General features: G+C 48.1%; 1 protein-coding gene across 5 annotated transcripts in view; it reads left to right on the top strand.

Moving 5' to 3' along the window:
- Positions 1 to 24,988, top strand: part of LOC139279422 (embryonic protein UVS.2-like) — a 604,554-nt gene that overhangs the window by 257,091 nt on the left and 322,475 nt on the right. For all 5 annotated transcript variants that reach the window (XM_070898547.1, XM_070898546.1, XM_070898545.1 and 2 more), the window contains one exon: positions 18,056 to 18,176. In XM_070898547.1, the coding sequence (XP_070754648.1) occupies positions 18,056 to 18,176 (121 nt within the window). The remainder of the gene's footprint in view (positions 1 to 18,055; positions 18,177 to 24,988) is intronic.

Here is a 24,988-nt window from a genome sequence, read left to right as displayed (position 1 = left end):
TCGCTGCTTCTCCTGGTGAAAATGTGTCTCTTCTGGTTCCATACTGTATGGTTTCTTCTCTCCGTCCCAGACGGAGTGCTCGGCTCGAGGTGAAGCAAGCAAGAAAGAGAGCTATGGCCATACGGCCATGAACAAGTACTTTGGTTCGGTATTCACGAAGGAGGACACGAACAACCTTCTGGTTATAAAAGGGGTCGGGGGGTCTAGTAAGGAGGAGGAACTGAGGGAAATCCTTATTAGCCGGGAAATTGTGTTGGGGAAATTGATGGGATTGAAGGCCGATAAATCCCCAGGGCCTGATGGACTGCATCCCAGAGTACTTAAGGAGGTGGCCTTGGAAATAGTGGATGCGTTGACAGTCATTTTCCAACATTCCATTGACTCTGGATCAGTTCCTATGGGGTGGAGGGTAGCCAATGTAACCCCACTTTTTAAAAAAGGAGGGAGAGAGAAAACAGGGAATTATAGACCGGTCAGCCTGACATCGGTAGTGGGTAAAATGATGGAATCAATTATTAAGGATGTCATAGCAGTGCATTTGGAAAGAGGTGACATGATAGGTCCAAGTCAGCATGGATTTGTGAAAGGGAAATCATGCTTGACAAATCTTCTGGAATTTTTTGAGGATGTTTCCAGTAGAGTGGATAAGGGAGAACCAGTTGATGTGGTATATTTGGACTTTCAGAAGGCGTTCGACAAGGTCCCACACAAGAGATTGATGTGCAAAGTTAGAGCACATGGGATTGGGGGTAGTGTACTGACATGGATTGAGAACTGGTTGTCAGACAGGAAGCAAAGAGTAGGAGTAAATGGGTACTTTTCAGAATGGCAGGCAGTGACTAGAGGGGTACCGCAAGGTTCTGTGCTGGGGCCCCAGCTGTTTACACTGTACATTAATAATTTAGATGAGGGGATTAAATGTAGTATCTCCAAATTTGCGGATGACACTAAGTTGGGTGGCAGTGTGAGCTGCGAGGAGGATGCTGTGAGGCTGCAGAGCGACTTGGATAGGTTAGGTGAGTGGGCAAATGCATGGCAGATGAAGTATAATGTGGATAAATGTGAGGTTATCCACTTTGGTGGTAAAAACAGAGAGACAGACTATTATCTGAATGGTGACAGATTAGGAAAAGGGGAGGTGCAAAGAGACCTGGGTGTCATGGTACATCAGTCATTGAAGGTTGGCATGCAGGTGCAGCAGGCGGTTAAGAAAGCAAATGGCATGTTGGCCTTCATAGCAAGGGGATTTGAGTACAGGGGCAGGGAGGTGTTGCTACAGTTGTACAGGGCATTGGTGAGGCCACACCTGGAGTATTGTGTACAGTTTTGGTCTCCTAACCTGAGGAAGGACATTCTTGCTATTGAGGGAGTGCAGCGAAGGTTCACCAGACTGATTCCCGGGATGGCGGGACTGACCTATCAAGAAAGACTGGATCAACTGGGCTTGTATTCACTGGAGTTCAGAAGAATGAGAGGGGACCTCATAGAAACATTTAAAATTCTGACGGGGTTAGACAGGTTAGATGCAGGAAGAATGTTCCCAATGTTGAGGAAGTCCAGAACCAGAGGTCACAGTCTAAGGATAAGGGCTAAGCCATTTAGGACCGAGATGCGGAGGAACTTCTTCACCCAGAGAGTGGTGAACCTGTGGAATTCTCTACCACAGAAAGTTGTTGAGGCCAATTCACTAAATATATTCAAAAAGGAGTTAGATGAGGTCCTTACTACTAGGGGGATCAAGGGGTATGGCGAGAAAGCAGGAATGGGGTACTGAAGTTGAATGTTCAGCCATGAACTCATTGAATGGCGGTGCAGGCTAGAAGGGCCGAATGGCCTACTCCTGCACCTATTTTCTATGTTTCTATGTTTCTATATCCCAAGTCTGTTTGCCTTTTCTGGCCCAATAAAGTTTTTCTTTCTTTTGAGGCTTCTGTCTGAGTAGCCCATGTGTATTCTAGTAATGGCTGGTTGATGGGGTTTCACTTCCAACCAGCCTGGGGCTTAATGGCTTTCTATTGTTCTGGTTTCCCGCCTTTCAGGTTTATCTCATCCAGGTAATGGTGGCTTAATCACTGACCAGATATATCTGAGCTATCTCTGACAAGTTCACATTGCTTAACAATGGACCTTCCATCTTTGCCCATTACCTGTGATGAGTTGCCTTCTCCTGGCCATTGTAATTTCCCAGACTACCCCCCACCCATCAGATCTGGAGTACAACATGGAATAGTGCTTGGGCCCCTTCCACAACAGGCTTCCAGCTTTTTCTGCAGTGAGAAATATTAAAACACAATGTCCAGATATCCAACAATCCTTGGGGAGCCGATGCTTACAGTCCCCCCATGATACTTCAAGAGTCCTTCTAAAACATAGCTGGTGAGCAAGCAGCGTGGTTCCCAACCAATCCTATCTCCTTTACTTTTAAAACACCCCGAATATACATCCTGGAAATATAACCGTGCACCGCACTGTTACCACATATATACAGAAAGTTACATTCAAGGTTCGTTAACTATGGCCTCCCATCAACTCTGGAGTGCCTGACTTCTCTTTTTACAAGAAATACACAACAGGTATATCACAATCAAAAACTGTACAATGACGAGAGTATGTGAACATATCTGGATCTGCGGAGGAACCTCCACACTTATACCAAGGTCCCACCAGGAATTTCTCCCTTTAATTCTTTTCCCTATGACCCAGTTTGTCTGTTCCAGTGTGAAATAATGTTTTTTGTGATAGCTTGATGGCCTTTAATAACGTTGTTAGGTGTTCCGGCAAAAAAGGAATCTGCTACCCGAACTGGATAATTGACGAGCTGTACCCGTGCTAAACACCATAGCGACATCATTAAGCACCCCTCGCCTCCACCTCCCCAGACCAATGTTATCCCTCACTCCCATATCGTACAGTCTTTCCCGACTCACATCCCTGTAACTGAGCTCATAGAACTGGCGAAACATTTTTTTAATGAGTGCCTCATACAGCTGCTCAGTTTCTTTTGGACAGCACTTGGGCAGATGAACCCCGGTTAGGTTTAAAATGAGTGATGCCACCGCGTAATGCACCCTCTGGAATAAAACCTTTCCAGTCGGAACTAAAACTAAACCATTCCCTGAGCCTGGTGTGGCAGCTGGACACCTGATTTCTGTCGTCTGCACCAGTGGGGCTGTGGGCAGTGGTTTCCTCTTGTGTGCTACAAGTTCAGTGGCATTTATTTTATTGGGAAGGTCTGGGATCATGCAGGAGTCCATACTCTGATCCCATCTGATCCCAGCCTCGGCGTTCTGTCATTGGTGCAAAAAGGCAATTGACACACTTGCTGGGCAGATCCTCTCCGACCCCCACATACACCCATACATTCCCTGTTCCTCCTTCCACCACTTATCCCAGCACATTTCCACTCCCGCCTTTGACCCCGTGATCTGTCGGTATGTATCGTTCCCCAGTCGTTCCCAGTCCGCTGTCTGGTTCCCCGTGTCCTGACTCAATTTCCTGAGCCACCATCACCATCCCCGGAGAATGTGTCCCTTGCATGTCCGCTTGCCCTCAGTCACCCCAACCCGTGTGGCTGTGACCTTCAGTCTGGGACATGGTATGGAAGCTTCCCCGTATGTGAATCCGGCGTGGCTGGAGTATTTCGTTGAATTCGACCCCAGCCACCCTGGCCACCTTCCCTCGTGGTAGTAGGCTGCCATCCCATTCGTGTCCCCTGTCCTACCCCCCTGTGCCATGGTGGGTCCGTTCCCCCCAGTACATCCGTAGAGGAAGGACAACGCGCCGTCCCCAGTTCTGCTGTACCCTGTTCCGGCCAAGCTCCAAGATATGATTACCAGGGTTGTCTCCATCTTTCTCTCGGCTTCCTGTAAAGATACAAAGAAACAGAGAAACATAGAAACATAGAAAATAGGTGCAGGAGCAGGCCATTCAGCCCTTCTAGCCTGCACCGCCATTCAATGAGTTCATGGCTGAACATGAAACCTCAGTACCCACTTCCTGCTTTCTCGCCATACCCCTTGATCCCCCGAGTAGTAAGGAGTTCATCTAACTCCCTTTTGAATATATTTAGTGAATTGGCCTCAACTACTTTCTGTGGTAGAGAATTCCACAGGTTCACCACTCTCTGGGTGAAGAAGTTTCTCCTCATCTCGGTCCTAAATGGCTTACCCCTTATCCTTAGACTGTGACTCCTGGTTCTGGACTTCCCCAACATTGGGAACATTCTTCCTGCATCCAACCTGTCCAAACCCATCAGAATTTTAAACGTTTCTATGAGGTCCCCTCTCACTCTTCTGAACTCCAGTGAATACAAGCCCAGTTGATCCAGTCTTTCTTGATAGGTCAGTCCCACCATCCCGGGAATCAGTCTGGTGAACCTTCGCTGCACTCCCTCAATAGCAAGAATGTCCTTCCTCAAGTTAGGAGACCAAAACTGTACACAATACTCCAGGTGTGCCCTCACCAAGGCCTTTGTAGCAACACCTCCCTGCCCCTGTACTCAAATCCCCTCGCTATGAAGGCCAACATGCCATTTGCTTTCTTAACCGCCTGCTGTACCTGCATGCCAACCTTCAATGACTGATGTACCATGACATCCAGGTCTCGTTGCACCTTCCCTTTTCCTAATCTGTCACCATTCAGATAATAGTCTGTCTCTCTGTTTTTACCACCAAAGTGGATAACCTCACATTTATCCACATTATACTTCATCTGCCATGCATTTGCCCACTCACCTAACCTATCCAAGTCACTCTGCAGCCTCATAGCATCCTCCTCGCAGCTCACACTGCCACCCAACTTAGTGTCATCCGCAAATTTGGAGATAGTACATTTAATCCCCTCGTCTAAATCATTAATGTACAATGTAAACAGCTGGGGCCCCAGCACAGAACCTTGCGGTACCCCACTAGTCACTGCCTGCCATTCTGAAAAGTACCCATTTACTCCTACGCTTTGCTTCCTGTCTGACAACCACTTCTCAATCCACGTCAGCACACTACCCCCAATCCCATGTGCTTTAACTTTGCACACAACACACAACCTGTAAGATAGCTGCAGATTCTGGAATCTTCTGACCTGTTGGTCAGGTGATGTGTTCTTTATTAAACAGCACTTGCTGCAGTAACACAGGTGTCTATAGTGTGTCTCTACAGACATTATACCTTGCCGATCAGCCACGGCACTGGCAACGTCACGGATCTTGGTGAGGGAAATGTTATCTAGGTGGCGACTGCCGCAGATCGTGGAGTCTGAGGGTGTACCTCCACAGGTCTGGCTTCATGAAAACACACTCTGTAAAAACACGAAACTGAGAAGGAAACTATCTACACTGCCACCCGTCTCTGGGTGGCTACGCAAGGTTTCTACAACCCTGGGCCTTATACAGCTCCTCGGTGGTGTGTAAGGAGGCAACCACAACATTCTCGGCTGTGGGATTCTGCCACTGCTTCTAACCACCACCAGCACAGGCTCCTCACTGTCCCAAACTATGGGAGGAAGACCCGCATCCGCCATGCTGTTTACAGCGCCTTGGTGCTTGGAGCTTCCTCCCGGAGTCACAGTGTGGATTTCGTCTCCTACGGGACACAACGGACATGATTTTTGCAGCTGCAGGAAAAATGCAGGGGACAGCGCCAGCCCTTATACGTGGCCTTCTTCCACCTTACAAAGGCCTTTGACACTGTCAACCGAAAGGGTCTATGGAGCGTCCTCCTCCATTTCGGATGCCCCCAAACGTACTTCACCATCCTCTGCCTGCTCTACGACGACATGCAGGCCGTGATCCTTACCAACGGATCCATTACAGAAGCAATCCACGTCCAGACTAGGGTCCAGCAGGGCTGCGACATTACCCCAACCCTCTTTTCAATCTTCCTCGCTGCCATACTCCACCTCACAGTCGACAAGCTCCCCGCTGGAGTGGAACTAAACTACAGAACCAGTGGGAGCTTGTTCAACCTTCGTCATCTCCAGGCCAGATCCAAGACCACCCCAACCTTGAGCTACAGTACACGGATGACGCCTGTGTCTGCGCACATACAGAAGCTGCATTCCAGGGCATAGTCGACGTATTTACTGAGGCATACGAAAGCATGGGCTTTACGCTAAACATCAGGAAGACAAAGGTCCTCCACCAGCCTCTCCTCGCCATATAGCACTTCCCCCCCCAGTCATCAAGATCCACGGCGCGGTCCTGGACAACTTGGACCTCTTCCCTTACCTCGGGAGCCTCCTATCAACAAGAGCAGGAATTGACGATAAGATCCAACACTGCCTCCAGTGCACCAGTGCAGCCTTTGGCTGCCTGAGGAAAAGAGTGTTGAAGACCAGGCCCTCAAAACTGTCACCAAACCCATGGTCTATAGGGCTGTAGTAATAACCGCCCTCCTGTATGGCTCAGAAACATGGACCATGTACAGCAGACACCTCAAGTCGCTGGAGAAATACCTTTAACAATGTCTCCACAAGAGCTTACAAATCCCCTGGGAGGACAGATGCGTCCTCGACCAGGCCAACATCCCCAGCATTGAAGCACTGACCACACTTGATCAGCTCCACTGGGCAGGCCACATAGTTCACATGCCAGACACGATACTCCCAAACAAGCGTTCTATTCAGAACTCCATCATGGCAAATGAGCCAAAGGTGCGCAGTGGAAACGTTACAAGGACACCCTCAAAGCTTCCCTGATAAAGTGCAACATCCCCACTGACACCTGGGAGACCTTGGCCAAAGATTGCCCTAAGTGGAGGAAGTGCATCTGGGAAGGCGCTGAACTCCTCGAGTCTCGTCGCCGAGAGCATGCAGAAATCAAGCGCAGGCAGTGGAAAGAGCGTGCAGCAAACCAGTCTCACCCACCCCTTCCCTCAATGGCTATCTGTCCTACCTGTGACAGAGACTCTGGTTCTCGTATTGGACTATACAGCCACCTAAGCACTTATGTTAAGAGTGGAAGCAAGTCTTCCCCGATTCTGAAGGATTGCCTTTGATGATAATGATGCTTCTTTCTGTTTCTCGCTTTGTGTGCTTCGGAAGCTTATCCGCGTACACCATGGGACTGGCCTTATCGATAATGCTATAGGGTCCCATGTACAAAGGCTCAAACATGCCCACCCGAGCGTAATTGCGGCCCATGACCTGATCCCCTACCTTCCACTCGTGGGTTCTCCGAGGCTCGAGCAGCAACCGATTGCCCCGCTGCTGCTTCCCCATGTTGCTGGCAGCTTGCCAATGTACCTGTTTCAAGTGCTCGAATAGATTCTTGACAAACTTGTCCCAGTTTACCTCTCTTACCTGCCCTGCTATGAGAACCAGCGCCAGAACATGGGTGGGTGTGTGCATGACCCTACCAGTCATGAGCTCATGCGGGGAATACCCTGTGCTTCTGGAGAGGCTGGCTCAGCCCCCCATAAGGGCGGGCAGGACCTCAACCCACTATTTCGGGGATGGTCCTGTTTCCTACCACAGCCTTTCTCCGATTAAGTTGCTCCACAACCCCCGTTGACTGTGGGTTGTGAGCCACATGCCATTTCCCTTCTATCCCTAGCACTTTCAAGATAGCCTGCATGACCTGCCCTATGAAGTTGCTCTCCTGGTCAGATTCCACGATCTGCGGCAGTCCCTACCTAGATAACATTTCCCTCACCAAGATACGTGACGTTGCCAGTGCCGTGGCTGATTGGCAAGGTATAATGTCTGTAGAGACACACTATAGACACCTGTGTTACTGCAGCTAGTGCTGTTTAATAAAGAACACGTCACCTGACCAGCAGGTCAGAAGATTCCAGAATCTGCAGCCATCTTACAGGTTGTGTGTTGTGTGCTCTCCGAAAATATGACATTTGGCGACGAGAATGGGATGTAATCGGATCATACAAAGCTGAAATTTTTTTTGGTGAAGGATTCAGTCAGCTGACAGAAAGACTTTGAGAGCTTCTCTGTTTTTGGAAACAGCTACAAATCCGAGGTATATTACGAGCACACTTGGTAAAACTGCCAGAGTCAAAATGGCTACCATTATGGGAGTTATAGGGCATTTGGGAGCATTTCAACCCAACCGTGAAAGTTTCAGAGCGTATTTGGATCAGCTAGAAATATTTTTCACTGCAAATAATATCATCGAAACCCCCGGGAATGAAGACAATAACCAGGTGGTGTTGGAACGAAAAAGAGTGATATTCTTAAATGAGGCCGGGCCCGAGTTGTATGAAACGCTGATAAATTTGCTTATGCCTGACAGGCCAAAGGATACAATGATAAAACAGATTCTACATAAGTTAGAATAACATTACAGCCCCATTCTGTTAGAAATTGCTGAAAGTTATCGTTTCGGAATAGGAAATCAGAAGGCCGAAGAAAATATCAGTGAATACATTGTTGCATTAACAAAACAATCTATTCACTGTAATTTCGGAGACTTTCAGAACCGAGCATTGCGAGACTGCTTTGTTTGTGGGATGAAAAATGATGTGATCAGAAGAAAGTTTTTGACGACGCCGAACTTGACTTTTGATTCAACTGCACTTTTACAGCGCCTGCATGCAGAGGGAAGAGGAAAAGAGGAGGAAGCCACAGAGGAGGAAGCTGAAGAGGAATGGAGTACCACACTCCGTGACCTCTGGGAGGCCTGTGCCACCAGTGTTCCTGGCTATCACCTCCAGGGCCTCCAACATCCGTGGAATGTACTCTGTCATGGTGCCGGAGATGCTGGCCAGCTATCGGGATATACCCCCCCCAATGCCTGTAGGATCTGGTCACCTATGTCTGCAGTCCTCCTGGTCAACTCTACCATTTGCTGGGCAAATGCTCTGCCATTGAGAGGCTGCATTGGTGGCCAGGGCCATTGGAGGGTGCAGCGTGCGGCAGCCCGGACTGGAAATCGGCACAGTCCCGCCCTGCAAGACCATCAGCAAACCAGAGCCATTGGAGGGAGCACTGTGCGGCGGCCTGGCCTGGAAATCGGCGTGGTCCCGGCCTGCAAGATCATCAGCAGGCCGGGGGCATTGTAGGGAGCAGCATGCGGTGGCATACTACTGCAGGGAGCAGTGCGTGCTGCTGCAGGAGGGCGACGGCTACGAAGCCAGGTTGCTGATTGCAGTGCGGGCAGGCACAACAGGAAGGACGAAGGAGCAGCAAGAGTCCATAGAGGGAAGTGACCGGGGTCTAGGAGAGGTGTGAATCTGGGACCAGAGGCAGCACGGGCCAGCCCACACTGCGATATGTGTGCGCGCTCAGTCTGTGCAGCAGAGCTGGTCTCCAGTTAGTCTTGGATAACCCTTGCCACTGGACCAAGACCTAGCTCTGTCAAGCCATGTGCTGGCTGGTGTGCAATGGCCACTACACATTAAAAAAATCCACGGACAGGCATCTTCCACCCTTCACGATGTAGTTCGGGATCTGGAATATTAGGTCCTTCATTGAATCACCTGTGAACTCATCCTTTTTTGGTGTGGAACCAAGTCATCCTCGCTTCGAGGGACTGCCTATGATGATGATGACCATGTCGCCCCTCTCACCTGACGCTCGTGGAGTAGACCTGCCACGTCCACGAAACCTTCGCGAGGTTGGCACCATCCTGGGGACATCTGGGGTGCCCTGTGGCGAGGTGCTTGTGCTCGATACCTCCAGAGTGGAGGTGGGAATGGCTGGAGGAGCACTAGATGGCCTTGGGGTAGAATGCTTTCTGGAGCCTGGCAATGCAGGCCCCTCAAAGTCCACACTCTCATCCATTGAGAACGGACCCAGCAGATTGACGGGCGAGAATCAGAGCTCCTCAGCACCAGATGTAGGATCTGTTATATATGTAAACTTGTATTTATTCTGTACAGCCACCAGAGGGCTCATCCCCTGGAGTCCCAAGGGATCCCATAATCCCTTGGGAGCACAGGTATTTAAGGAGGCTTCACAAGTTGGAGAGGCACTCTGGAGACCTGCAATAAAAGACTAAGGTCACACTTTACTTTGAGCTCACAGTGTTCAGTCTGACTCATTAATCATACACAACAACTGGCGACGAGATACAGAAAGCGAACTCAAAGATGCAGAGAACAGTGGGCATCCTGGAGAAATTCTCGGAGGGAGATGATTGGGAAACTTTTGTGGAGTGACTCGACCAATACTTCGTGGCCAACGAGCTAGATGGGAGAAGAGAATGCTACCAAACGAAGGGCAATCCTCCTCACTGTCTGTGGAGCACCAACGTATGGCCTCATGAAGAATCTGCTCTCTCCAGCGAAATCCACGGAGAAATCGTACGACGATTTGTGCACACTGGTCTGAGAGCATTTAATAGAAACATAGAAACTAGGTGCAGGAGAAAACCCAACACCATGTGATTTAATTTTGCACAACAATCTCTTGTGTGGGACCTTGTCAAAAGGCTTTTAAAAATACAAAGACACCACATCCACTGGTTCTCCCTTGTCCACTCTACTAGTTATATCCTCAAAAAATTCTGGAAGATTTGTCAAGCACGATTTCCCTTTCATAAATCCATGCTGACTTGGACCGATCCTGTCACTGCTTTCCAAATTTGAACCCGAAGGAAAGCGTTCTGATGGCGAGCTATCGGTTCTACACCGACAAAAGGTCTGAAGGCCAGGAAGTGGCGAGTTATGTCGCAGAGCTAAGACGAATTGCAAATTTGAAGGACATTTGGAGCACATGCTCAGAGACCTTTTCATACTTGGCATTGGCCATGAAACCATACTTCGCAAACTTTTGACTGTTTGCCCCCAACCTTGAGTCAGGCCACAGCGATAGCCCAGGTGTACATTGCCACCAGTGACAATACGAAGCAAATCTCTCAGCACACAAGTGCTGCTACCAGTACTGTGAACAAAGTGATGTTGTTTTCGAATCGTAACGTACAGGGCAGGTCACACATACTTGCAGCTACACAGATGTCTCAGAGTCCACCATCAAGGGTGATGAATGCTAGGCCATTAACACTTTGTTTGCGCTGCGGGGGTGATCATCGTTTCCATTCATGCCGATTCACAGAGTACATTTGCAAGGGCTGTGGAACAATGGGACACCTCCAACGAGTGTGTAGGCAAGCTGCAAAGCCTGTTAGACCTGCAAACCACCATGTTGCAGAGGAGGACAGATCCATGGAGGATCACGACGTACCAGAGCCTCAGACCGAGGAGGCAGAGGTACATGGGGTACACACATTCACCACGAATTGTCCCCCGATAATGCTGAATGTTGAACTAAATGGACTCCCGGTGTCAATCGAGCTGGATACGGGCGCGAGCCAGTCCATCATGGGCAAAAAGACTTTTGAAAAGTTGTGGTGCAACAAGGCCTCAAGGCCAGTCTTAACTCCAGTTCGCACGAAACTAAGAACTTACCCGAAAGAACTGATACCCGTAATCGACATTGCTACCGTAAAGGTCTACTACGATGGAGCGGTGCACAAGCTGCCTCTCTGGGTGGTACTGGGCGATGGTCCCATGCTGCTCAGCAGGAGCTGGCTGGGAAAGATACGCTGGAACTGGGACGACATCCGAGCGCTATCGCCCGCTGACGACACTTTGTGTGCCCAGGTCTTAAACAAATTTCCTTCGCTGTTCGAACCAGGCATCGGGAAATTCCAAGGAGCAAAAGTGCAGATCCACCTAATTCTGGGGGCGCGACCCATCCATCACAAGGCGAGAACAGTACCGTACACGATGAGAGAAAGGGTAGAGATCGAGCTAGACCGGCTGCAAAGAGAGGGCATCATTTCCCCAATCTAGTTCAACAAGTGGGCCAGTCCTATTGTCCCAATCATCAAGGGAGACGGCACCCTGCAGGACCAATACCCACTACCAAAGTCTGATGACCTCTTTGCAACGCTGGCGGGAGGAAAGACGTTCACGAAACTGGATCTGACTTCAGCCTACATGACGCAGGAACTGGAGGAATCATCGAAGGCCCTCACCTGCATCAACACGCACAAAGGTCTTTTTGTTTATAACAGATGCCCGTTTGGAATCCGATCGGCGGCGACGATATTCCAGAGAAAAATGGAAAGCTTACTGAAGTCGGTCCTGAATGCCATGGTCTTCCAGGACGACATCTTGGTCACAGGTCAGAACACAGTCGAACATCTGCAGAACCTTGAGGAGGTTCTTAGTCGATTCAACCGCGTGGGGCTCAGGTTAAAACGCTCGAAGTGCATTTTCCTGGCGCCTGAAGTGGAGTTCCTGGGAAGGACAATTGCGGCGGACAGCATCAGGCCCACCAACGCGAAGACGGAGGCAATCGAGAATGCACCGAGGCCACAGAACGTGACGGAGCTGCAGTCGTTTCTGGGACTCTTGAACTACTTTGGTAACTTCTTACCGGGTCTAAGCACACTGTTAGAACCACTGCATGTCTCACTACGAAAAGGGGACAAATGGGTTTGGGGCAAAAGCCAAGAAAATGCATTTGTAAAAGCGAGAAAATTGTTATGCTTAAACAAGTTGCTTGTGTTATGATCCATGTAAGCGTTTGGTACGAGCATGTGATGCGTTATCACATGGCATCGGGTGTGTATTGCAACAAGCTAATGATTTCGGGAAACTACAACCATTTGATTATGCATCCAGGAGTCTGTCTGAGGCTGATAGAGTCTACAGCATGATCGAGAAAGAAGCGTTAGCATGTGTTTATGGGGTAAAGAAAATGCATCAATACCTGTTTGGGCTAAAATTCGAATTGGAAACTGACCATAAGCCACTTATATCGCTGTTCTCCGAGAGTAAAGGGATAAATACCAATGCATCGGCCCACATCCAGAGATAGGTGCTCACATTGTCCGCATCCAACTATGCCATCCGCTACAGGCCAAGCACAGAAAACTGCGCCGATGCTCTCAGTAGGCTGCCATTGCCCACCACGGCGTGGGGGCAGCCTGCACATCTAGCCATGATTATGGAAGCATTTGAGAGTGAACAATCACCCGTCACTGCCTGGCAGATCAAAACCTGGACAAGCCAGGACCCCTTATTATCTCTAGTCAAAAGCGGTGTGCTTCACGAGAGCTGGTCCAGTGTCCCAGTGGAAATGCAGGAAGAGATAAAGCCATTCCAGTGGCGCAAAGATGAAATGTCTATATCGGCAAACTACCTTCTGTGGGGCAATCGAGTAATGGTTCCCAAGAAGGGCAGAGACAACTTCATCAATGACCTCCACAGTACCCACCCAGGCATCGTAATGATGAAAGCGATAGCCAGATCCCACGTGTGGTGGCCCGGTATCGATGCGGACTTAGAATCCTGTGTTCACAGATGTAATACATGCTCGCAGTTAAGCAATGCACCCAGGGAGGCGCAGCTAAGTTTATGGTCTTGGCCCTCCAAACCATGGTCTACGGTACATGTCAACAATGCAGGCCCGTTTCTTGGGTAAAATGTTCCTTGTGGTTGTGGACGCGTACTCCAAGTGGATTTAAGGTGAGATAATGTCAGCTAGCACATCCGCTGCCACTACTGAAAGCCTGCGGGCCATGTTTGCCACACACAGCCTACCCGATGTCCTGGTGAGCGACAGTGAGCCATGTTTTACCAGTGCTGAATTCAAAGAATTCATGACCTGTAACAGGATCAGACATGTCACATCTGCCCCGTTTAAACCAGCGTCCAATGGTCAGGCAGAGAGAGCAGTGCAAACCATCAGGCAAGGCTTGAAGAGGGTAACTGAAGGCTCACTGCAGACTTGCCTATCCCAAGTTCTGCTTAGCTACCGCACGAGACCCCAATCACTCACTGGGATCTCACCTGCTGAACTGCTCATGAAAAGAGCAGTTCAGACAAGGCTCTCGTTAGTTCACCCTGACCTACATGAACAGGTAGAAGGCAGGCGGCTTCAACAAAGTGCATACCATGATAGCGCAAATGTGTCACGCGAGATTGAAATCAATGATCCTGTATTTGTATTAAATTATGGACAAGGTCCCAAGTGGCATCCCGGCACTGTTGTGGCCAAAGAGGGGAGCTGAGTGTTTTGGGTCAAACTTTCAAATGGACTCATTCACCGGAAACACTTGGACCAAATCAAACTCAGATTCACGGACTATCCTGAGCAACCCACCTTGGACCTTACCTTTTTTGATCCTGCAACATTCACACCAGTGGCAACCGGCACCACGGTTGACCACGAAGCAGAACCCATCATCCACAGCAGCCCAGCAGGGCCCAACACACCAGGCAGCCCAGCAGGGCCAGCTGCACAGCAGCCCAGCGAGGGCCCAACAAATGATTCAACAACATCAGCTTTCACACCGAGACGATCAACTAGGGCAAGAAGGGCCCCAGATCGACTCACATTGTTAATAGTTACACTATTGACTTTGTCGGGGGAGGAGTGTTGTTATATATGTAAACTTGTATTTACTCTGCACAGCCACCAGAGGGCTCATTCCCTGGAGTCCCAAGGGATCCCATAATTCTTTTGGGAGCACAGGTATTTAAGAAGGCTTCACAGGTTGGAGAGGCACTCTGGAGACCTGCAATAAAAGATTACGGTCACACTTTACTTTGAGCTCACAATGTTCAGTCTGACTCTTTCTCCATACACAACAGGATCATCCGGTGAGTCCAGCCCCGCGCCCTCACATTCTGGCCTCTGTCGTCTTGCCTTGGGACGCGCTGCTGGCTAAGCTGCAAAACACAAATGAGGTTATTAGAGGAGAAGCGGATGCTCGGGTGACAAGGTGAGTCCAGCGCTACACACAGCATATGCACGACAAAAGCACCACCGCTATCAAAATCATCATAGCCATCACATTTCATTGCCCATGAACACATTCTGCATTGCAATGATTCTCATGAGGCCAGCATTATTTATAAGACACTTTTGGAAATCACCTATCATATATTATTGTTCGGATATGAGTGGGTGTGGCATCTATTGACTTTACATTACACAATGGTGTATACTTTACTCACGTGGCATCACTTCAGGGTCAGCAGCTGCCTGCGTGCCTGTCCGGGAGTGGGTCCCCACTAGTGTGAGCACCTGCTTCTCCACGTCAGTAAGGTCGCTGATGACTGGTGACACCCCACCCGTTCGCCTCTGCACGGCCCTATTCCTCGATAGCTTCTTCTGTAAAAGGTAACAGGACGACATGGCATGAGATCATTGCGTGATATCATTGCTAGGTACTGTCACAGAGACTGATACAACACATAACCGACAGATGTAATCCTGATTATTATGATCATTATCATTCTTTACCTAAAGACATGCACCGTGTCTGCAGGCTTTGAGTACCACATTCCCGGTAAAAGTGAAAGACCTCACATCTGATTATAGTCACCCATGACATGTAAATAAATGTAATACTTTTGCGGATCCCTCAAGGTCGTTCCACCGCTTTCGGCATTGGTTGCCCTCGTTGGTCGCCGTCGAGACCACCTCTGCTATCTCGGCCCATATCTTCTGGTAGGCCTTTCGGGTGTGCTTTCCACGCTCTTCCTGGGTCAAATCATCCCAGCGTGACTCGACCTCCTGCTTGAGGAAGGCATTTGCCTCGTCTGAGAACCTCCTCGCTCTTTTATATCCCCTGAATTGTTCCTTTCCCAACTCACTGCTCTCCCAAAAGTCAGTCTCCACAGCGTGCTGTGTCGCCTCCTCCACTCCCTCCATTATAGGCACCAAATTCGTGAAAATATCTGGCTGGTAACAGCTAACTTTTTTCACACAATTTGCTATGAAGCTCGAAAATCTCCCTTCTTCCTCCCAAAGCAGCCACACCAGACCCACACACGTCTTCACTCCCTCTCTGCTCCTTCTCTCTCTGTCTCTTAAGCGCATGTAATGATGACCCTTGACCTCCTGAATTGCAGGAAACGAGCATTGCCATGCCGTTGCTAAGGATGGTGACACTTTACGGCAGAAGGTCAGAGAGTTTTAACACTAACGCCCATTTCAGATCGCTCACGGTAAGGCTTAGTTTTTAAAATGGAGAGTAGGGGCTTTGAAAATGGGCGACAATCCGGCGATATAAAAAGCCATATTTACCACCCACGCCGGAAATAACGCCCATTTTTGGGCAATCTGCACAAAAATGTAAAATCTAGCCCCATGTCCCACACCTTACCTTCCATCTGTTACGGACCATCACAACATCCTCTGGCCCACGATGCCGTAATAAAAGGCATCACAAAGCAAACTTTCCAATTTACCTCTATATATCTATCCATCAAGGAATCAACTCATCATCCGCATGCATTCTCCTAGTGACTGTCTTGTGTGTGCCTTTGCCTATCCTACTGATATCATGCAGTGCTACCCCAGTGGCTGCAGCATGGTTGGTGGAAGGCTGCTGACTTTCAGTGGGGGACACTGCAAATGTCCTTGCTGATTGAACTTGAGGAGCTAGTGGCTGAGAATGTCAAATCAATTGTCTTCTGTTCTTGTTCTTCTTCACTCTCCTCTCCCTCTCCTTGTTGACCCACTGGCTGAGCAGGCTGCACTTGTGTGTGAAATGACAAAGCACAAGGGTGGAGTTGTGCTGACAGGAGGGTGGGAAGCAAGAGGTGCATGCCAGAATGAGGATAATGTACTGGCCAAGGGCCCTGCCATGCCCTTGCCAAGAATGACCTGCATCGTTTCCTGCAAGGTGGTGAGGTGAGGCTAGGAATGGGAGATGTGCCTTGTCATTGGTGCAGGATGTTAGTAGGTGAATGACTACATCATGCAATGAGAAGTGTGTGAGGCTAGTGGTGCAGTTGGTTGGTGATGGCTTTTGAAGATGAATTCACTAACCTCTGTGGTCATGAAGCTTCTTTGGGCACTGGAGCCAGATGGTGGGGGTAACACTGCTGAAAGTGACAGCCTCGGTGATGTACTCCCACATCCTTTGTTCTGGAGGGCCTTCTGGCCCTTGTGAGTAAATGGCCTGTGTTCTAGTGTTGACCCCCTGCGCATAGCTGGAGTGCTACATGTGAGATCCTCAGTGCCCCTTGCCTGCCTTGCTGAGCCATTTATGTTAGTACAACAGTTTTCCCATTTGTTGAGGTTAGGAAGGTAATTCAGCTTTATGAACTGAATATTCACTTTTGGAATTTCTTTTAAATGTTGAATAATTTTTAAAAGGCAGAAAGGGCGGAAAAATGTATTGATTCATTTCATTTTATTTTCTATTGCTTCAGTGTGCATGGCACCTTTAATTCTCAGACATTTTCATTGCCCACAATTCCTTGCGAGCTCTACAGTTTCGCTCCCAGAGGCTGTGGGAAGCTCCAATGCTGGATTTAGACAGAAATTTCACCCCGGATCTCTCCAGCAACGTAACAGGATGGCATTGCATGGATGGTTAGCACTGCGCCACCTATTTGCATGCGTCCCAGATCAATTTCACTTGCTTAGCATTGCGGCCATTTCCACCAACTGTGAATTGCAGTTGCCAGTGACACCGACAATGTCTTCGGCCTCCTACAATGTTCCAATGAAGCTCAACGCAAGCTTGAGGAACAGCACCTCATCTTTCGTTGAGGCACTTTACAGCCTTCCGGACTCAACATCAAGTGCAACAATTTCAGAGCTGAACCTCTGCCCACATTTTGTTCCCTTTCCTCGTTTTATTTACAAAAACTCCCCCCCTTTTTTATTTTTATTTTGTTTCTCTCTGTTTCCCATGGCAGCTGGTAGTTATTCCGCCATTCACACCCTATCTAGACTCACCTTTTGTTTCCTAACTTGTGCTATTACCATCTCAATTCGGCCGATCATCCCTTGTCTCTCAAATCTCTTCTGCCTTCCACCCTGTCACAGACCTTCCCTTTTGTTCTTTCCACCACCTGCTCCCCATCGCCCCTCCCTCTTTCAGAGTCCCAGCACTTCCTTAAGAATCTGTTACATTTCGAACTATTGCCAATTCTGACGAAGGATCACCGACCTGAAACGTTAACTCTGTTTCTCTCTCCACAGATGCTGCCGAACCCGTTGAGATTTCCAGCATTTTCTGTTTTTATAACACCAACAACTTTGCTGGTGAACACAAATTTTTCCTCCTATGTCTGTTTAATCAAGTTTGTAGTATTGCACTGTAATAATTGCTTTCTTTTGTTCTAAATTGTAGGTCAGGATCACAGAATCCTAATAAAAAGATCACTGGATGAGATTGGTACTTTAACGTGTGTAAAGTTTTACTATAGGCGAACAAATGAACCTGCCTATATTTCTGTTACTTCAGAAAAAGGGTGAGTAGTAAAATGCAGGTATGTAATGAGCTTGTTAATGCAGTCAGGGAACTGAAAGAGTTTAAGATGGTGTATGTGTTCTGCTCTCTTTGCAGTCTAGCCGTAAACCAGGGGCAGGTTAAATCAGTGGGAAATAAAACTGCACAGAGGCTATTTATTTGTTGAGAAACAGACAATGATAAGCAATCTGGGTAGATTAGAACGGTGGGTGGGTGAGGAAAAATGCATTTTAACATGGACAAATGCAGAGTAATGAGACTAAGAAAGAGAAATAAACAGAGGGAATCTAACTGAAATGATATTAGGCTGCAAGACAAAGTGCACTGGAGTGAGCTGAGAGTATTAATGAAAAGCTCACTGAGACCAGCAACACATTCCGTGGCAGCAATAAGGAAAGCTAGCCAGGTTTTGGGATGTATAGCTAGAGTGATAGAGCACAAATCCTAGGAGGTGAAAATGCTAGTGTAAAAAGGCTACACTTAGAGTACAGTGCACAATTCTGATTGCCATTCTACATCAAAGATCGCCAGGCATTGGAGGCAGTGCAGAAAAGGCCAACAGAGGTGATACCTAGCTTTAGGTATCTGTGCTATGAGAAGAGATTGAAGACCATGGGATTGTTTACTCTGGAGAAGATAAGGCGCAGAAGAGATGCCATCTTGGTAAAGGAGTTCAAGCGCGTGCAAGGAATGGACACCTAGAGGATTGTTAAGGTGCTGATTGACACTTAAATTGCCTGCTAGTGCTCATGAAAGAGGCTTGATGCCATTTTGGCAGTAATGTTTCATTTAACAACTACCCCTAACAACGACCAGCTGAACAGGTTGTTGCTGAGGATTTTGAGCACTATTTAAAGCCATGCTCAGCTTTCAGTGTTCACTAGTTGATTGAGATAGATTGACTGCATTGTGTTTGAAGAGGATGCTTGAGACACATTGGGAGTCTTTCTAGAATAGAGGCTAGAAATTGCTTTGCGGGCGTTAACTTTTCAGGGAGCGCAAAAGTATTGCCGGGCGAAAAAGATTTGCTGCTGTCGGGAACTTCCTCTTTAGCACTCCAAGAAGGAAGTGGAGCCCTAAATCAAGCAGTACCACTTCCCTTACTGCGCTAAAGGCAATGAGAGGTGCGGTATCGGCAAAGCGCTGAGCAATGTACAGGCTCCTTTCTTTGCTTAAAGGGAAGGGCCAATAATGGGTTGAATATGAATCTTCATGCTGCCTGTGTTGGGCCACGGCACCTGTGCTATGTGCATAGCAGCCCCAAGCAATCTAAGAGAGTGCAGGGCTGAGCAATCACGGAGTCAAAACAAATCAGGAAGCAGTAGAATGGGGAGATAAATAAGTTTTTCCCTACCTGACCCTACATATCACTCCCCAAGTGGCCAGCCGAGGTGACAACGCCTCCTGCAGCTGCGATTGTTGACACCTGGCGATGCTGCAGGAGGTGGGAGCAAATATTACATCCGGGGCGGTAATGAGGCGCTACGCACCGGATGATTTACAGGACACAAGAGTGCGATGAGTAAAGTGTTACCGCCAGTGCAAACCAGCAGGGACGTTCACGGGCATCGGTGATTTCTCCGTGCCCAGTTGGTAACACCTTAACGCCTCATTACTGCCCTCCACAGGTGCTAACGGGAGGTGCAAAGCTGGCCAATTTCTCCCCCTAGGTATTTCAAGACTTCACCAACACTCTATCAACATTATTCCCGGAAACTCTCTCAGAAATTCAACTAAAAAGAATGAGTGCTGTGCTGCTCTACTTATTGGACATCTTATAGAAGTTATCAGGAAAAAGGGAATGCTTGGTCATCTTGCTAGGCTTCCCCCTTTCTGTGTAACAGGTATTGGAGGAAGAAATGAGGCCAGGCAGATCAGCACCAGCTACTGCAGGAGAGAGGGACAGAATGGTGAGGAGGGCTCTCAGCAGGAAGCCCTATCCAACTAGGGTCTTCAGAGAGCAATACTCCTACATTCAAATAACCAAAGATCAGTGCATGATAAGGCTGAATTTTACCAAGGAGTTCATCAGAGTATTCTATGGCCTCGTGGAACAAAGACTTAGATGTTGCAGAAACGCATTATCTGTGGGAATCAAGGTCACAGTAGCACTTCATTTTTATGCTACTCGAACCTTCAAGCTATCACAAGTGATATAAGTCACATATCGCAATTCTCTGTGTATTTCTGTATAAGGGAGGTCTTTGCAGCTCTATACGCTCTGAGGAATGATTATCATTCCCTATTACCAGAGAAAACCAGAGACAGAGAACTCTAGGATTCAACAAGGTTGTGGGATTTCCAATGGTCCAGGGAGCCATTGACTGCACACATGTGGCCATGCGAGCCCCTCATCTAAATTTGGAGGTGTTCAGGTACAGGAAGGGTGTCCATTCCCTCAATGTTCAGCTTTTCTGCGACCACCGGCAAGCATATCATGCAAGTGAATGTGTGCTATCCAGGGAGCTACCATGATGCATTTATAATGAGACAGATCTTTGAGCCGCAATGCAATGTACATGGCTGGCTATTAGGTGACAAGGGATACCCCCTGATGCCATGGCTTGCACTGAGAAACCCCCAGACACTAGCTGAGCACTCATACAATGACTGCCACTCAGCCACAAGAAATATTATTGAGCAGACCATTGGGGTCCTGAAGCAGAGGTTTAGATGCCTTGCCAAATCACGAGATACCCTGCAGTACTCGGCTGTTGTGGACTAGTGGACGACTTCCTCTGGTGGACTACTAATGTAATAACTACTAATGTAACAACAATAAAGCATGTAGTCACACAGTTTTGTTAGGAGGCATCTTGTAAGTGTGTGTACTTGTGTAGCTATGTCTCAAGATATCACAGATTGGTGATGAGAATGCAATTTTTGGATTCCCTAGCTGATATTTTTGTTGGTGGATAATCCTGACAACTGACGGAGAGACTTTGAGAGGTTCTTTGTTTTGCAGAACAGCTAAAAATCGAATGTAAATTTCAAGCACAATTGGCGGAACTGTCGACACTGCCAGAGTCCCGATGGCCATGCCTATGGGAATAATAGGGTGTTTGGGTGAGTTCCATCGTGACCGAAACTATGTGGAGCGGATAGAAATGATTTCCACCACGAATAGTATCGTTGAAGTCCCCGATGATGTAAACCGTAACCAGGTGGTTTTAGAAAGGAAATGGGCTATTTTCTTGACTGTAGCAGGCCCTGAGGTGTATGAAACCCTGAAAAATGTGTTTGTTCCGGTCTAACCAAAGGACATGCCACTGATGGAGATTCTCGGTATGTTGGAACAGCACTACAGTCCTGAGCCCCTTGAAATTATTGAAAGTGATTGTTTTGGAACACAAAATCAATTAAATGATGAGGTATCAGTGAGTACATTGCAGCTTTAAAAAAGCTATCATTTTGGAAACTTTCAGGACCGAGCATTGCGTGACCACTTTGTTTGTGGATTGAAACATGAAGGAATCAGAAGGAAATTGTTGACAACCCCCAGCTTGAAATTTGATTTAGCTTGTCCGACAGCTATGTCGATGGATATGGCCGACCAATACTCCCAAACGAGGTGAATCGGCTACAAGCTAAAAGTAAAAGGCAGTTGGGCCCCAAGTGCTCAGCAACTGCATAAGGTCACAGTGCATTGAAGTCATCCAATCAGTGCCTGGGACAACACATTGTTCAAATGCTGTCCAAATGTGAAGGCAGAGTGTTTCTGCTGCAAGAAAACTGGGCATCTTTCGAAGGCGTGCTGATTGAAGAGTAAACCGACTTTAAATGCTAGAAATAGAAATTGCCATAGACTACATAGCATTGAAGAGAAGCGAAAGGATGAGGAGGTTTTGGAGATACACGTCGTCAGGAGCAGGAAGGTGTCTGACAGCAATTCGTGAAGTATTATCATCCAAGTAGATGTTGCAGGAATGAGGCTACCCATGGAAATCGACGCTGATGCATCCATGAGCTTTGTACCGGAATCGCTATATCTCGACTGGAGAAATCGAAGATAGAGCTGCACAGCTACTCAGGAGAGAAAATTCCTGTTATAGGAAGCATCACCATATTGGTGAAATAACAAGGATCAGTTTCAGAGCTTGTCTCTCATAGTAGTGGCAGGAGACAAGCCTGCCTTGATAGGTAGAAATTGGTTGAGATCACTGAAGCTAGATTGGAATGAGGTTTTTCGTGTGGAAACAAAATTTGCATGAAAAGATGACATCAGCAAGCAATATCCAAAGGTGTTCCGTGAAACAGGCAGTCCGATCAAAGACTTCAAGGTGAGTGTCAGAGTGCAGAAGGACGCAAGTCCAGTTTACTGCAAGCCACGTCCCAGTATCAGTAAGAAACCTTTGGCATTTTTGCCAAATTAAGTTAAGTTAAGGGTTAAGTCATTGCAGGAGAGCCCAGACCCATGTCATGCTCCTCCTGTGCTATGTGGGAAATCCAGTGTGCCCGACTACTATGTGTGCGGGAAGTGTATCCAGGTGCAGCTCCTGTCAGACCGCATTGCGGCACTGGAGCTACGCATGGATTCACTCTATGGCATTCGCGATGGTGAGGATGTCGTGAATAGCACATTTAGTGAGTTGGTCACACCACAGGTAAAGGTTACAAAGGCAGACAGGGAATGGGTGACCATCAGGCAGAGCAAGGGAAGGAAGGTGGTGCAGGGGTCCAGTGCGGTCTTCTCCCTCCAAAGCAGATATACCACTTTGGATACTGTTGGGGGAGATGGCTCATCAGGGGAAGGCAGCAGCAGCCAAGTTCATGGCACCATGGGTGGCTCTGCTGCTCAGGAGGACAGGAAAAAGAATGGGAGAGCTATAGTAGGGGATTATATTGGAAGGGGAATAGATAGGCATCTCTGCGGCCACAATCGAGACTCCGGGATGGTATGTTGCCTCCCTGGTGCAAGGGTCAAGGATGTCTCGGAGTGCCTGTTGGGCATTCTGGAGGGGGAGGGCGAACAGCCAGTTATCGTGGTGCATATAGGTACCAACGATATAGGTAAAAAACAGGATGAGGTTCTATAAGCTGAATTTAGGGAGCCAGGAGTTAAATTAAAAAGAGTGGTCAAGGGAGCACCAGTGGATGTGGTTTATTTGGACTTTCAAAAGGCTTTTGACAAGGTCCCACACAAGAGATTGGTGTGCAAAATTAAAGCACATGGTATTGGGGGTAATGTATTGACGTGGATAGAGAACTGGTTGGCAGACAGGAAGCAAAGAGTAGGAATGGCAGACAGTGACTACTGGGGTACCGCAAGGTTCAGTGTTGGGACTCCAGCTATTTACAATATACATTACTGATTTAGACGAAGGAATTGAATGTAATATCTCCAAGTTTGCAGATGACACTAAGCTGGGTGGCAGTGTGAGCTGTGAGGAGGATGCTAAGAGGCTGCAGGGTGACTTGGACAGGTTAGGTGAGTGGGCAAATGCATGGCAGATGCAGTTATAATGTGGATAAATGTGAGGTTATCCACTTTGGTGGCAACAACAGGAAGGCAGAATATTATCTGAATGATGACAGATTAGGAAAAGGGGAGGTGCAACGAGACCTGGGTGTCATGGTACATAATTCATTGAAAGTTGGCATGCAGGTACAGCAGGCGGTGAAGAAGGCAAATGGCATGTTGGCCTTCATAGCGAGAGAATTTGACTATAGGAGCAGGGAGGTCTTACTACAATTGTACAGGGCCTTGGTGAGGCCACACCTTGAATATTGAGTACAGTTTTGGTCTCCTAATCTGAGGAAGGACATTGAGGGAGTGCAGTGAAGGTTCACCAGACTGATTCCCGGGATGGCAGGTCTGACATATGAAGAAAGATTGGATCGACTAGGCTTATATTCGCTGGAAGTTAGAAGAATGAGAGGGGATCTCATAGAAACATATAAATGTCTGACAGGATTGGACAGGTTTGATGCAGGAAGAATGTTCCCGATGTAGGGGTCACAGTCTAAGGATAAGGGGTCAGCCATTTAAGACCGAGATGAGGAGAAACTTTTTCACTCAGAGAATTGTGAACCTGTGGAGTTCTCGACCACAGAAAGTTGTTGAGACCAGTTCGTTGGATAGATGTGGCCCTTACAGCTAAAGGGATCAAGGGGTATGGAAAGAAAGCAGGAATGGGGTACTGAAGTTGCATGATCAGCCATGATCATATTTGTTGTGTATCTGTAAAGCATGCACTCCCATGTTCCGCCACCAGGGAGCGCATCCCCTGAAGTCCCAAGGGATCACAGCATCCCTTGGGAGCACTGTATATAAGCCGGCTCCTAAGGCCTGTTACTCACTCTGGAGTGTCTTAATAAAGACTGAAGTCACTGTTACTTTAACCTCCCTGTGTGCAGACTCATCTGTGTTAGGAACACAATAACTGTTGACGAGTATACCAATGCAACACAAAGATGCAGCAAACTGTGGGTCCTGGAGAAGTTCTCAGAGAGTGAGGACTGGGAAGCCTATGTCGAACAGCTAGACCAATACTTTGTAGCCAACGAGCTGGACGGAGAAGGAAGCGATGCAAAAATGAGAGCGGTCCTCCTCACGGTCTGCGGGGCACCGACCTACAGCCTCATGAAGAATCTAATGGCTCCAATGAAACCCACAGATAAGTCGAATGAGGAGCTGTGTACACTGCATCGGGAGCATCTTAACCCGAGGGAGAGCGTGCTGATGGCGAGGTATCGGTTCTACACGTGCCAGCGATCTGAAAGTCAGGAAGTGGTGAGCTACGTCGCCGAGCTAAGGCGACTTGCTGGGTAATGTGAGTTTGATGGCTACCTGGAGCAAATGCTCAAAGATTT

Source organism: Pristiophorus japonicus, chromosome 14, assembly GCF_044704955.1.
Source record: "Pristiophorus japonicus isolate sPriJap1 chromosome 14, sPriJap1.hap1, whole genome shotgun sequence".
In the NCBI taxonomy this organism is placed as follows: domain Eukaryota; kingdom Metazoa; phylum Chordata; class Chondrichthyes; family Pristiophoridae; genus Pristiophorus; species Pristiophorus japonicus.
This window is presented reverse-complemented; position numbering and strand designations above follow the sequence as displayed.